At 35.6% G+C, this 15,465-nt stretch overlaps 1 protein-coding gene across 1 annotated transcript in view; it reads left to right on the plus strand.

The window, feature by feature from the left end:
* The window catches only part of INO80 (INO80 complex ATPase subunit), a 66,372-nt gene that overhangs the window by 26,599 nt on the left and 24,308 nt on the right, over positions 1–15,465 (plus strand). Inside the window, 14 exon segments of the mRNA XM_039323892.1 lie at positions 37–117; positions 847–942; positions 1,184–1,243; positions 1,920–2,062; positions 2,684–2,768; positions 3,094–3,211; positions 4,825–4,910; positions 6,448–6,553; positions 6,556–6,614; positions 7,982–8,115; positions 8,461–8,528; positions 9,561–9,654; positions 10,796–10,973; positions 12,893–13,030. Coding sequence (XP_039179826.1) covers positions 37–117; positions 847–942; positions 1,184–1,243; positions 1,920–2,062; positions 2,684–2,768; positions 3,094–3,211; positions 4,825–4,910; positions 6,448–6,553; positions 6,556–6,614; positions 7,982–8,115; positions 8,461–8,528; positions 9,561–9,654; positions 10,796–10,973; positions 12,893–13,030 — 1,446 coding nt within the window.

Below are 15,465 nucleotides of genomic sequence, written 5' to 3' on the forward strand. Positions count from 1 at the left end.
TTACCCAGACTGAAGTTTTCAATTTCATTCTTTCAGGGCATCAATGGTATCCTAGCAGATGAAATGGGGCTGGGTAAAACTGTGCAGAGTATTGCCTTATTAGCGCATCTGGCTGAGGTAAGTAGATTCTTTCTGCTTTAAACCTCTGACAAAGTAAGCATTTATTGCATTATTGAAATGAGGCCCATATGTATTTAATGTGTGTGTGTGTGCATATGTGTAATAACATATCCTTTCTGTGCATAATTGAATTGAGGCTTTCATTTCTTTCATTCCAAAGTCTCTTCTGGTACTCAAAATCTCTTATGCTTCTTGATGCTAATTGATCCTCCCCAAATTTCATCTCTACTACAGCCTGATTCAAAGTATTCTTCTTTTACCTTTGTTTTGGCTGTTTTGAACTGCAAGCCCAGGTTGCCTATGAAGGGATTTGTGCCACACTTGTACCACATTTGATATCCTGAGTTACACAAGTACAACTTTGTACTGAAAACAAAAAGCAGAGGTTGCTATGTATGCATGTTACTGCCATACCTCAAAGTAATTATTATGTTAAAAGAACTATTCAGGCACTTTTGCTCTTCCTTTTTGTCTTATTTTATGAATAAATCAATATAAATTGCATGCATTATTTTGCTTGTTTGGCTTTACCATAGTATGTTTGGGAAAGGCATGTCAGGAAACAATGTATATGTTGTGTATAATATGTTTATTTCTGTACAACATACAAAACACCTGTATAGTACAAAGCAGTTTTATAACTTGTATATTTTCTTTACTCATCATATTTGATATTTATTTAAAGTGTATTAAACATTCTTTAATTAAGGGTTTTTTTCCTTCCAGAGAGAGAACATCTGGGGCCCCTTTTTAATAATTTCACCAGCTTCCACATTAAACAACTGGCATCAGGAGTTCGCCAGATTTGTTCCTAGATTTAAGGTAACTGCAGACATGATCATTCCATAAATTCAATTTTCCTAAATTCTTAAAAGAATTTGTAGATTTATATTACTTCCTACTCTCCTAACTCTAGGAGTTAGGAATTGCCAAGTTCAGAAGCCTAATGTAAAAGACCAGAAATCTGAATCTGGTTAACAAGGAATGGCAAAAGTCTGAAAGAACTAAAGGATTTCTGTAAAAATAATAAGTACTTACATGGACTGTTTTTTATATGTTGTAGGTGCTACCATATTGGGGAAATCCCAATGACCGAAAAGTGATCAGGAAATTCTGGAGTCAGGTACTATCCCTCTCATCGATTTAATGAATTAATGTATTATTGTCTTTCTGTAATAGAACTTGGGAATATTTTTAATCATAGGTTTTGTTACTTTTATCTTAATGTTTGCCTTCTCTTCAGTACTTGCCTCTACATCTTTTTTCTTATAATAATATTTATCTTTAAAGTCCTAAAACCCCAACTCTTGCCTGTCCCTATCAATTCTTATTTTCATATGCACATAATGTCTTCCCTTAACATGTGAGAATTTCATTCCCTAGCTAGTGCTTAGGATTACAATTTGCAAAAAGTTTGGCTTTTACTATTTAATATATTTGAGGGCTAATTGAGTGATTATCTGAATGCACATAGATTTTTCTTTAGTGATTTAACCTCATCTTATGGTGTAATAAGTATAATACAGAGCTCCAGTCAAGAGAAATCCTTGTGTGAAGGAAGTATCTGCTGCTGGAATGCCTGTAAATTGAACTGTCACGAAGATTGTAACCTTTCACTTCAATCAATATGCATATAAGTCTGCCTAATCATATGTCAAAATTTTAAATATAAAAGGTAACATAAATGTCCAGTTAGAAACAAGCTGCTCACTCAGCTTGGAAACAGATTTTAAAATTATTGAGTATATTCAATGGGTAAATTTTATTCATGGAATTTCATTTTTTTCCCCTGATTGCAGAAGACTTTGTATACTCAGGATGCTTCTTTTCATGTTGTGATCACCAGTTATCAACTTGTAGTCCAAGATGTCAAGTATTTTCAGCGGGTGAAATGGCAATATATGGTGCTGGATGAAGCACAGGCACTCAAGAGTAGTTCCAGGTATTTTATGTAGTAGAAAGAGTTAAAAAGTTAAAAAGGAAGCTAAGATGCAGTAATTAATTGTAGTGTCACTTTTTAAAATGCTGCCACTTTCTAAAATGTATTTTTGTTTTATGAAGATTCCATGATTTGTAATTTTTCTGTAAGTGGTTGGGTTGTAAGTCATTAGAAGCACCCAGTATATTTAGGTTCCATGGGCCCCTCCAGGGACTATTTCCAGTAACAAAGAAGTTACAACAACCAGGTTTCTCCTATTTCCCATTGCCTAGGCAGTGGCTTTGAAAAGCTATCAGATGCTTCTCTCTGGGCAAGCAGAGGTGGTCAAAGAAGTAGCATGTGCAGGAGAAGGTCAACAGAGAAGAAGGAGAGCCATCAGCTGTGTGGCTTAAGACTTCCCAAGCTAACTCTTTCAACAAATAGTATTATTTATAGTAATATTTAAATTGCTTATAAATTGATCATGTCACATTGTAGAAGCGCTTTTAGAGACAGATTAAATGGCAGTAAAATCTGTATAGTATTTTATTTTTCCTAGAAGTCTTATGAATTAACATTATAAAAACAATGTGTTTCTTTATTGCCATTTGCTAAATCAGTTTCTTAAAATCTGTTGGTATTTAGCGTCCGCTGGAAAATTTTACTTCAGTTCCAATGTAGAAACCGACTATTGCTAACTGGAACCCCCATCCAAAACACTATGGCTGAGGTATGCATGTTTTGTTCTCATTGGTTTCTATATATAGTAGCAATGTAATGTTTTCACAGATATAACTTATAGTGTTGCCTGCCTCTTTCTGTTTACTTTGTGTCCAGAGGTGCTCAGAAAATGGCGTTCCTCAATCTGTTATCAGGTTTTGATGTAGTCTTCACTGTCATCGTTACTGAAAGGTTTTCTGAATTGTCAGTCCAGATGACCCATGTTGACATTTTTGAAAAGAAATTTCCTTGAACCTATTCAGTATATGTAAGAAATGAGTTTTAAGATATATTAATTAGTGGGTTTTTTATTACTGTTTTCTTTGCTTTTGTAGCTCTGGGCTTTGCTTCATTTCATTATGCCAACACTGTTTGATTCCCATGAAGAGTTCAATGAATGGTTTTCTAAAGATATTGAAAGCCATGCGGAAAATAAATCTGCCATTGATGAGAGTGAGTATGCACAATTCAGTATACTTTGCGTTCAAATTCTATAACTTCAGCAGAATTGCCCACATGTATTAGAATCAGTTGTTATAGAATGCTTAGAACATTAGAAAAACTGCACTGAATCAAGTCAAATTAAAGTTTACAACCAGGGCATTTATGTAATAGTACTGTTCCATTCACCTTCTGCGGCAATTAGTATTGAAAATATACACTGCTGCAAATATTTAAAGTAACATTTAGTAATTATGACTCACAGCCCCATTGTAAGCTGTTGATGGTTGTTCAGCTGACCCTTCATTACCCAATGGACATTATTACATCAAGATTATTAGAGCTTCTTCCTTAAATTCTTATAGGTTCATGCTTTTGCCATCAGTGTGAATATCTATCCACTATCTATCAGACTCTCTTTCACTGCTTTTGATTTTTTCCAAGTATACGATCTTCTCCAGTATACCTTTCTTTTCTGTGTCCAAAATCCTTAAGCTCTACCTTCACTGTTAATGCTTTCTATAAGCAGTCTTCCAGTTGTACTTGAGCTAATATTGAATTATTTGCTCTTGCTGTGTACAGTACTGTCAACCATTTTCTCCAATATTGCAATTCAGAGGCATTTGTTTTTCTTTGTTCAGCTGTTTTGATCATCCACCGTTCACAACCATGTTAGAGTTGGGAAAACCGTGGTCTTGATAATACATACCTTTACTGTCAGTGTGATATCTCCACATCTTAATATTTTGACTATATAAGTTTTGACAAGATCTTCCCATTTTCAGCCCAAGTTGTACCTGTTACGTTTTTCATAGCTATAATCATTATGAACACTTGATTCTAGGAAGGTAAAGTTGTTAGTAGTTCAGCTTCTTCCCTGCAAACATGCATTGTGTTGGCATTACCTGTCAACATAAGCTTGGGACTTTTTTTAAAAAAAATTGCTGAGCAGCAGATGCACTTTTGTACCCCCCTGCCAACTGTCTAGTTGGCGGATCCGGAAAAAGAAACTCCTGGGACATTATTTTACCAAGAGTATAAACTTTACTAAATAAACCATATTGGCACAGACAAAGCGAAACCAGCTCTGGGTTTCTTGTGCAAAAGCTAGCATAGTTAATTTCTCCCTTTCTCTATGGGTCACTCACAGTCCATTTAGTCCACCAATCACTTCTGTTCATTTTGTTATGGGAACCAGCAAGCCACGCTAGGCCATCCATTTGATGAATCCTTGGGTTGGAGCCCTGGCCTACGGGAGCCAATGATGCTTGGCTGCAATTCCCCCTCCCCTTGCATTCCATCCCACCTCCTCCCTTTTCTTTGTCACGCTCAAATCAGTCTTGACACCCCCCTTTTCACCTTCACCATGAGATTCCTTAAGATTCCTTAAGTCTTCCTCACTTCTAGATATCAAAGTAGAATCGTCAATATAGCTGACATTATTGAAGTTTCTTCCCTCAATTTTAATTCCAGTTGCTCTAGTTACTATTGTTCTGTTCATAGGTTAAATAAAGTGCCATTATATAACTATGGCAGATTCCTTTCCTTGTTTTGAATCATCATTTGTAACAGAGCATTTTTAACATTAGATAAATGATTATGGATTGTTTTTCTCTCAATTTCAGATCAACTGTCACGATTGCACATGATCTTGAAACCTTTTATGTTGAGAAGAATAAAGAAAGATGTGGAAAATGAATTGTCAGACAAGGTGCCAGTCAAAACTACAATAAATTATTTTGTCCTCTTGAGTTTTTTTCCTTATACATCATTGTGTAATTTTTCTAACTGATGTGAAATCAGCATTCGTAAAAATGTTTTTTCAATATCTATTGGGTTTACGGTGGACATCCCTTCAGCTAAATAATTTGCTTCAGCTAAAGCTCTCCCTTTAGCTAAATAATTTGCTCTCTTAAAAGAAGGGAAAGTTAATTGCATTTATTTTATATTTTCTCTTCAGTACTCTAGGGAACTATAGTACCCCCTGAAAATTTTCCAGGGAGCTCTGGGAATTGCTATAAGGAAAAGAAAATAGGCGAAAATTATCTCATTTGACCAAAGTGCATCTCAGGATCCATCCTTTATAGAAAAATGATAATATTTCTCTACTTTAAGATTTTGTTTATATGCATAAATAAATATATTTGACCATAAAATTAATAAATCAGAATAGTAAGTCAGAGTCAAAGACAGTGATGCCATCGGCTAATCCTTTCAACCCGGAAGCGTTTCAGTGCTTCCGACATGATTATAGTAGTGGTAGTACTGTTTGTGAGTGTTTGTTAGGTACTTGATTTTTCTTTGTAGTGATTATCATTGCAATGCAATGATAATATTTTACATAAGTTTTTAAATAACTTTTAATTATCCAATATATGCACAGCTTTGATCATTTAATGTCATGCATGATGATTATTCCATAAATTATATCTTTGGGGAATTCTTGATCCATGAACTGAATGCATTTGATGTAGGATTTTTGTGCTTGTTCTACTGAGGTATAGCAAAGTGGGGCAAGGTTGACACAATTGACACAAGCTGACCACCTCCCAAATTGGACTTAAACCTCATACTGAATCCTCTACGGCAGGGGTAGTCAAACTTGGCTCTTTTATGACTCGTGGACTTCAACTCCCAGAATTCCTGAGCCATCACAGCTGGCTCAGGAATTCTGGGAGTTGAAGTCCACGAGTCATAAAAGAGCCAAGGTTGACTACCCCTGCTCTACGGGATGCTACAATACTTTGTTAGTTTCTGACAAGGCTGTAAAATTTGTAATAAGAATAATAGCAAACCAATACTGCAAATTAAGCAACAAGAAAAATAAATCGTAAGAGTAAGAAAAAGAGTTGTGGAAAGAGAAGGAGGAGCAAAAATCAATCAAATGAGCAGAATCTCCATCCAGCTCCATGTATCAAAACCTGAGAATATTCCTGAGCTTTATACCTGTATGCAGTTCTGAACAGTACAAATAATATTTGTATTTTTCTGAGTCAATTTATTTTTTAATCTTCAGAAAATATATCAATCATTGATGAACATAAACTATGATACACAAATCCATAACAAAAATGTGTCACTTCTAGACTAGGCTAAATCATACAAAGCTGTGAAGAAGTAACATTACAGTGAAGATTTCTGGGAAAAAACCTCTTATTCTCCAAGATTACTTATGGATTGTGTTTGTGAACTGGGATTTAATATACTGTTCTATTGGCAATAGCTTAATCTATTTTCCTCTCTCTTAGATCGAGATTCTTATGTATTGCCAGCAGACCAGTCGTCAGAAATTATTATACCAAGCTCTGAAGAATAAGATTTCAATTGATGACCTTTTACAATCCTCCATGGGCACTATCAGCAAGCCCAGAACACTACTAGTAGCCTCATGAACCTTGTCATGCAGTTCAGGAAGGTGAGTATAGGAAAACCTATTGTCCTGAAATGCTTGTCTCAAGAAAACGTAGCTGTATACCCATATTCCATAATGCATGATTAACCGGTTGCATTTGCTTAACTTACTTAAGCCCTTCTCCTTTTTTTATAATTTGCAATGGTAAACCTTGTCATTTTGTGTAGCACAGTATAGTCTGTTGGAAAATAGAGTGTTTTGGTAAGATAATATATGAGTATGGAAAAGGCAACTGTGCCTTTTCTAAAAGAATGTATGTTGCAATTTATAGTTTACAAATTGTTTACAACAGTCAGTGTAGAATAGTGGTTAGATGTTGAACTATGACTGAACAGACTCAGATTTAGATTTCAATTTGGTTGTGAAGTTCTCTGAGTGACTGTGGCCCAATATCTGGACAGATTGCATTGCCTTGTTCAGAACTGGTTCATAATTGGGAATCTCCTGGATTCAGCTCCTTTTAAAAAGCAGGTAGCAACTGTAGCCAAGGGGACCATTACACAACATATTCCAGGGTTTCAGTTGCAACCATTCCTAGATCAGGAGGCCCTGTCTGTCATTACTTATCTTTTGGCACCTCTCAGTTAGATTACTTCAGTTTGCTGTACATGAGGCTGCCGAAAATCATCTGGTAACTACAGTGTCCAGAAGGCAGAGACTCAAGAACTTGCAGACGCTTCTTGCTTCAACCAGTTAATGCTATTGCTCTGTGAATTGTACAGGTTGACCCTTGGCTTTAAGGCACTGGTTGTCACTTCCAAAGCTCAAATATCTTACTGCTACAGCAGTATCTACCCTTCCAGAAAGATCAGGACAGAGGGCTCTCTTTGGGACCTTACTTTGAGGGAGTGTTGTCTTCAATGCCGCAAAAGTGAACCTTCTCTATTATGGCCCCCTTCTCTGGAACAACATTCCCCCCAGAATTAAAGAATTCCCAAGTTTATCAGGATTTTGTAAGTTTTTGTATGAAGCCTTTCGTACTAGACATAAATACGAGTTCCCTTACAATAAGTGGTTATTTATATTATTGTTTTATGAAATGGGAATATATGATGATGTTTAGGTATGTTATTGTTACGTATGTTGCTTTGCATTGTTTTATTCCTTTTTTATTGATAAGGTATGTATGCCACTTATAGTTATTTGTGACTAAAGTGGCATATAAGACTGATGAAAGAATAACTCTCTTAGTCTAATCTGCTTTACAGAGTAACTATGAGGATAGAAAGGGAAATGGTCATATGCTAATGTGTCTGTTTTGAAGAAAAGCAGGGTAAAAGATTAAACTCTGAAAAATGTTCCTGTATTTTTCCAAATATGTACAATATTATATTTCCAGTAAGGAAATGAATTATTACATTTCCATGCAGGTCTGCAATCATCCAGAGCTCTTTGAGCGACAAGAAACATGGTCTCCATTTCACATTTCATTAAAGCCATATCAGATTTCAAAGTTTCTCTATCGCCATGGACAGATCAGGGTGTTTAACCATTCACGAGACAGGTAAGTAGTATTATATTCTATTCAGTTTTTCCAATGCAACTGATGAAATCAGGGGAACCTCTTCAGCTATTGCTCTTAAGAAGAGACCTGTAGCACCTTCAGCCCATTCTAATGTTATGATAAAATGGCTCATGGCTTACATTATTCCTAAGGTATATATCTTAGCTGTATAGAATACGATATATATAGTATATTCTTCTGGGCTTTTCAAGATAATGATTTTGGCTAACAATCTAAAGACAACAATGTCCTACAATTCTTAGAGCAAAGATAGGTGACAAAGCAAGTTTGAATTCAATTTAATCAATATTTACATCCTCAGATTTTAAATTTTTTTAATTTCAGGTGGTTGCAGTTTTTACTATCTCCTTTTGCGCCAGACTACATTCAGCAATCTCGGTTCCATAGAAGGGGTAAGTTAAAGTACTGGAAAAACATTAGGATGAATTTAATGGAAATCATTTTACATAAAATGACAATGACTTAGCTTTTTTTCTCTTTACTTATGTTTAAAATTGTATAGACAATGATGGTATAAACATCTTAATTAGCTTATTTCATAATTGAACTGACTTCTAATTTAGCATTTCTAAATATTCAAATTACTTAAATTATAAAAAGTTGTTTTTTTACGTTATCTCTGTCCTTTTCAAGATTTTCCTGATACTAATTTTCCTTTCAATATTTACGACTTTCTTTTTTAAAATTCTTTCATGGTCAAAATTGTTTTTGAGGTTATTTTTTGAAGTACTGAATATGATAATGAGCAGATACTTAAAACATGTTGTGATTCTTCCATGCATCTCGTTCTTATTCGCTGGCCCTCTTCTTCCTTCTTTAACCATTTTCTGTTATTCCTTACCAATGAACCTTTCCTGTTTTATTCTTGTATTAAATGTTCCTGCTGATCACAGGCTGCCAGTATCACTGCTTTTCAGAAAACATTAATTTTCATAATAATCTCAGGCTCATATGATTTTTCTGCTCTACCGAAAAGGTACACTGCAGATACTTTTTGTTTAACAACCATAATTGGGACCAGAAACTTGTTGTTGAGTGAAACAGTTGCTAAGTGAAGCCACATTGTGTTTGTGGTTTTCCTTCATCATTCTTTTGCTTTATAGATCTGAGAATGTCATAAATGTGAGGATGGGTTGCAAACTTACTTTTTCATCACTGTCCCAACTGCAAATAGTCCAATAAACAAGGACTACCTGTAATTGAATAGGACAAAGTTATGATTATTGTTCCCTCTTGCATCTTATTTGTCTTTCAAGCAATAAATTGTTTTAATTACCAAACATAAAGAATGTGAAACAAGGAAGAGATGCAGATGTTCAGATACAAGCCCAAATTGTGTTTTCCACTTCTCAGTTTTTATAAAGTCAGCGTGGTGTCAATTCTTTGCAGGAACTCATTTTAATCTTGTTATTTATATGCTATAGGTGCTGAGAAAGGGAGTTGTTTCTCTTTCCTACGGTTTATTGATGTTTCTCCAGCAGAATTGGCAAACCTGATGCATAAAGGACACCTAGCCAGGTGAGAAATCTTGAATTAATAGCACATTTGGTTTAAGTAAGTGTAAGAATAAATTTTAAAAAATTATGAACAGAGTCTATTGCAATGTGGGGGGGCCAGAAATACCCATTTCATGAACAATATTTATTACAAATACCTAGATACCACTTATACCCTCATTTCCTGTACTTTTAAAAAATTGTATTTGAATGATTAGTTCTTGAAATTGAACAAATAAGTGTGTAGTATGAATGTAGACCAATTATACCAATTGTGCACTAATGTCCCTGTAGATCGTAGCAAAAAAAGGAATAATTTACACAAACAAGAAACTATCCTGCATAGTTTTTTTTTTTTGAAATAATTACGCTTCCAGGTTTTTGCTTGCATCAAGCTAAACCGTTCTGTGTCTATTTGTTATCAAAGACTTACTGTTGTTCTCTGTAGAACTATTTGTTAGCTAAACAATATTGATAATTCACTATTCGCTAGTTTTAAAATAAACCTTTCTGCTTATAAGATGTGCATATAACATTTCATGTGTGTGGAGTTGGACTTTAGAATTAAAAGAGGACAAGATTGAATGGCTAAAAGTTAAGCCAAAATAGCTGTTTTCTCATATTCATGTTTTAAAAATAATGGTTTATTAAGCAATTCTCCCCCTTTTGCATATATTTAGTACTTTACTTACAACAACAATAACTACTACAAACTGTATAGGTCAAGCCCAAAATATCTACTGCAAGGCAAGGCAGTCGTTAAGTGAGTTTTGCCCCATTTTATAGCCTTTCTTGCCACGATTGTTAAGCAAATCACTGCAATTTTTAAGGGAATCATGCAGTCGTTAACTGAATCTGGCTTCCCCATTGACTTGGCTTGTTGGAAGCCGGTTGAGAAGGTTACAAATGGTGATTACGTGACTGTGGGACAGTGCAGCTGCCATAAATACATGTCAGTTGCCAAGTGCCCAACTGCCAAGTGCCCAACATTTGATCACTTGATCATGGGGAAGCTGCAATGGTTGTAAGTGTGAAAAACGGTCATAAATCATTTTTTTCGTTGCCATTTTAATTTCTAACCAACTAAACAAATGATTGTATGTCAAGGATTGTTAGACTCCTGTTCAAAAGGTGTGAATGTGTACTCTTTTTTTCCCCCCCAGATGGTTAGCTCTTTTCCTGTCTCTGAAAGCTGCCTACAGGCTCCACCACTTTCGATTCTGGAAAGAGCCAGAAAAAGAAAACCAGCATCAGTCTCGGTATCTGAAGAATCAAGATTTTGTGCTGGATGTCAGCTTCCCACTCTCCCCACCCAACTTGCACAACTGCACTTTGCTGCAGGTGTGTAACATCTTCATTTCTGTGCAAGGAAAAATAGTTTTTTAGTTCAACAAACCGTCAGGAATTCCTGCTAATAAGATAAGATAACCTCTATTGTCATTTTTTTACTGTGGGCACAACGGCACACATCAAAAATGAAATTTAGTTGCCCGCTCTCAAAGTGAAACACATACATGACGCACACCTAAACATACTATGAACAACATATGCATAGACCCACATCCCTACGTATACGTAGCAAATAAATATTAAATACTGTCCATCTTGAATATATAACGGAAGGAGGAAGCTTGAGAGTTCACAAGGTTAATGCTGTATGGAATGAAACTATGGCTGAATCTGGCAGCAATCTCAGAATTAAATAATCTGATCTCCTCTAGGAAACTTCAGCATGATAACGCCCCCCCCCCCCAAAAAAAAGCTGTAGCAGATAGTTTAGTTTGCCACCTTATTCATTGCACAGACTGAGTATATCTAAGTGGTACTTATGGTGGAACAACTCTTGTTTCAGTATTCAGTATTCACCTTCTAGGTGTCATGATCCCTAACAGCATGGAGCAAGGGAGCAAAGGCACATGGAACGATATAAGAACCACAACTCCCCACTATCTGTTTTAATGCATAGGTACTGAAAATATGTCTCTTATTTAATTTCTGTGTAAGAATCAGAACTACTTTTGCATCAAAGAATCTTAATACCTTTCCTAACAGGTTCATTTTTTTAGGAGTGTTATATTGTAATTTCACCAAATGTACAGGTATAGTATAGGGGGTACCTTGTTCAATAGTAGTAACTGTGAGAGGGATCTCGGAGTCCTAGTGAACAATCACTTAAATATGAGCCAGCAGTGTGCTGCAGCTGCCAAAAAAGCCAACACAGTGCTGGGCTGCATTAACAGAGGGATAGAATCAAGATCAAGTGAAGTATTAATACCACTTTACAATACGTTAGTAAGGCCACACTTGGAATACTGCATCCAGTTTTGGTCACCACGATATAAAAAAGATGCTGAGACTCTAGAAAGAGCACAGAGAAGAGCAACAAAGATGATTAGGGGACTGGAGGCTAAAACATATAAGGAACAGTTGCTGGAATTGGGTATGTCTAGTTTAACGAAGAGAAGGACGAGGGGGGACATGATAGCAGTGTTCCAATATCTCGGGCTGCCACAAAGAAGAGGGAGTCAAGCTATTCTCCAAGGCACCTGAAGGCAGGACGAGAAGCAACGGATGGAAACTGATCAAGGAGAGAAGCAACCTAGAACTAAGGAGAAACTTCCTGACAGTTAGAACAATTAACCAATGGAACAACCTGCCTCCAGAAGCGGTGAATGCTCCAATACTGGAAGTTTTTAAGAAGAGACTGGACAGCCATTTGTCTGAAATGGTGTAGGGTTCCTGCCTGAGCAGGGGTTTGGACTCGATGACCTCCAAGATCCCTTCCAACTTTTTTTTTATATTATTATTATTATTATCCATTTCTTGGAGCTCTTCATCTGTTATGAGCCGAGGTGGCGCAGCAGTTAGAGTGCAGTACTGCAGGCCACTTTAGCTGACTGTGTTCAGCAGGTCAGCGGTTCAAATCTCACCAGCTCAAGGTTGACTCAGCCTTCCATCCTTCCGGGGTAAGTAAAATGAGGACCCAAATTGTTAGGGGCAATGTAAATATATATATACATTGCTTACTGGTGTACACCGCTTAGAGAGTGCTTGCAGTTAAAGCGGTATATAAGTCTCATAAATAAATAAATAAATAAATAAAAGAAACATAAACGGAGACCAGTGGCCTCAGAATGTCAGAGCAAGTTAGAAGTTTCCTTTTTCAAATGAACATATTTGATCATTGCTCATTTTTGTCATTTCTTAGAACAAAACATTGTCCAAATCTTGGAAACCTTTTTAAATTTTATCTTTTTTAGGGCCTTGTATTCACAAACCACTGTAGAGCAGTAATTGGACACTCGGATTACATCATTCATCAACAGTCAGCTACCTCATGGAAACAGTATTGTCAAATCACAGAGCTGCCGCCCTTTCTGTCCGTTGTGAGCCCACAAGTAAGTCTTTGTTAATCCTTTTAACCCATTTTGAAATATTTCTATGCAAGGAATTGTTTACGTTCAATGTTTTTAATCTTAGAACTGTTCTTCAAAACACAACTGCTTCATTTTTTTGATCATTTTGGTGGCCATTTTATGCTCTTCTTTCTGCTCTGATTATTCATTCAGACGGGCCATACACAGGTCACTATGTGATTGTCTAAGGGTCTTGTAGACTTGTACTGTCATTCTGATATTCACATTCTTTTTTGTTAAAGGCATTCTGTAATAGGCTGAGCTTTTTCACAACAATCTCACAAACCTTTGATACTTTTGTTGAGATACTCAGCTCAGTTAAAACTTGCTTATTTTTCAGCAGCAAATTGTAAAGTTAGCATTTATAAAGACTATGACTAAGGTCATGTTTTTGTGCACATCTGCAAATAAATATAAGAGTTTATATTAAGTGTCTTAAGTTTTTAACTTCTGCAAAGCGGGAAAATAATTCACACAAATTTTCATAAGATTCAGGATCCTTTTTAAGGCTTGTTTCTGTTCAGTTATCACCAATCAACCATTGAATAATTCTTAAAATCTGAAGAGTATCTACTTGATTTATATGTTATCTCTGTTTTCTTGTTATAACAGTTTTAAATCAATTTCTAAAATAGTTTTTTATGACTGTAGCATTTAACATTGTACTTAGTTAGCTCCTTACGTCAATACAATTGAAGTCCTTAGTCTGCTCTGGAAGGATAGCTCTGTTTAGAGGGGACCTATGAGTGGGATGGAATGGGGAAGGGAGGAAGGGAGGTGGATGTACAAGGGCCCCCCCAATTATAGCCAGACTGGGGGTGAATGCTTCTTGAGGAATAGAATGGCTGGAGGTGGCTGTTGCCAGGTGGATGAGGATTTGAGCAACTTGTGATCTTCTTGCCAGCTTCCCCATTGACTTTGCTTGTGGGAAACTGGCAGGTAAGGTTGCAAATAGCTATCACAGGACCACAGGATGCTGTAACCATCATAAGTGCAAGTGGGTTGCCAAACACCCAAATCATGATAAAATGACTGCAGTGGTGCAGGGACAGCTGTTTTACTTTGAGGACTAGTCATAGGTATCACTCACTCAGCACTGTTATTTTGAATGGTCGCTAAATGAGAGGTCATGTATTGTTCTTTATGTCCTTTCTTGAGCAGACATTTGAGCATTCCTGTTTCAAATGTAATCTCTTTTCATTCACATATATTGAAAAAAACTGTGATGCTGAAATGTTAATTCTCATTCTTTTTTCATAGTGAATAATTAGGTAGCATTGTTCAGTTGGAAAGTTGTGGTCTTGATGCAGTTTATGAAAGCCTTTTGAAGTTCTAATTTCTTAGCTGTAGATGGCAATATTGCATTGTATTACAAGATGCTATGCACTTCCTTCAGTTCTGGGTTTAGAGCCAGAAGTAATTATTTTCCAGCATCCTTTTCATTAAAATTCGCTTTAAGATATTTTTTATTTCTATAATATCTATAAATTCTCCAGAAATTGCTTTTAAGCTGTCAATAATGAGAAATTTGAATAAAATGTGATTCATAATACTAATCTATGCTTCTAAATTCAGGAAACTAAAAAAAGGGCATCAAACCCATAGATGACTTTGACTTTTAATATGTAAGATATGTTCACTGTAATTTGCCGCACTAAAATGTTTATTTTTCCAAAATTAGAAAAAATATTTTTAGAAATTATTTTAGGAGTTATAAGTTATATAATATGATATGTAAAGAATTGTGAATTTGACAGTAATCATTAGCTTTAATATTAATATCACGAATCCATAATTGTTCATTGTGTTGTGTTGCTTTAAGTTATGTTTTTAAAATTATTTTTATTATTCTTAGCTGCTTTAAACATTAGTTCCTGATAAAAATAAATACGATTCTGCTTCCTAACAATTTTTCTGTTAGAGATGGGGCTTAAGTTGCAAGGTCTAAAAGGAAGCTCAATCAGACTCAATTCATTAGTCAGATGGCTAAGAGCTCATGAACTACATTAATTCTGGGTTCACGTGCAAATATTATATGCATCTGAACTACCTTCGGGTCCCATCACAATCTGAATACTCATCCAAACTTTTTCTCCAAAAAAAACCCAAAAACAAAAAAAACCCATAAGAATTCTGTAACTATAGTTAAAATATACTATAAGTTAGACTTGAAGTCTCAGTAATTTATCTGTGTCCTACTTAGATTACTTTTGAGTCTCATGATACAAGTATCACTGATTACATTGATTAAATTTTATCAAAGTATTAAGAAAAAGTTTCTGCTGTGGAGTAGAAGTATTCACAAAAAAAAAGATGTTTTGTTTCAAGCTCAAAACTAAACGTATTGTAGCTTGAAAGCTGTACTGAACTATTCTAGGGAGATCACAGTTAAGCAGAGCAAAATCCCAAAATATTTG

The sequence above is a fragment of the Crotalus tigris genome, unplaced genomic scaffold (genome assembly GCF_016545835.1).
Source record: "Crotalus tigris isolate CLP2741 ecotype Arizona unplaced genomic scaffold, ASM1654583v1 scf7180000024286.1529876, whole genome shotgun sequence".
Taxonomy (NCBI): Eukaryota; Metazoa; Chordata; class Lepidosauria; order Squamata; family Viperidae; genus Crotalus; species Crotalus tigris.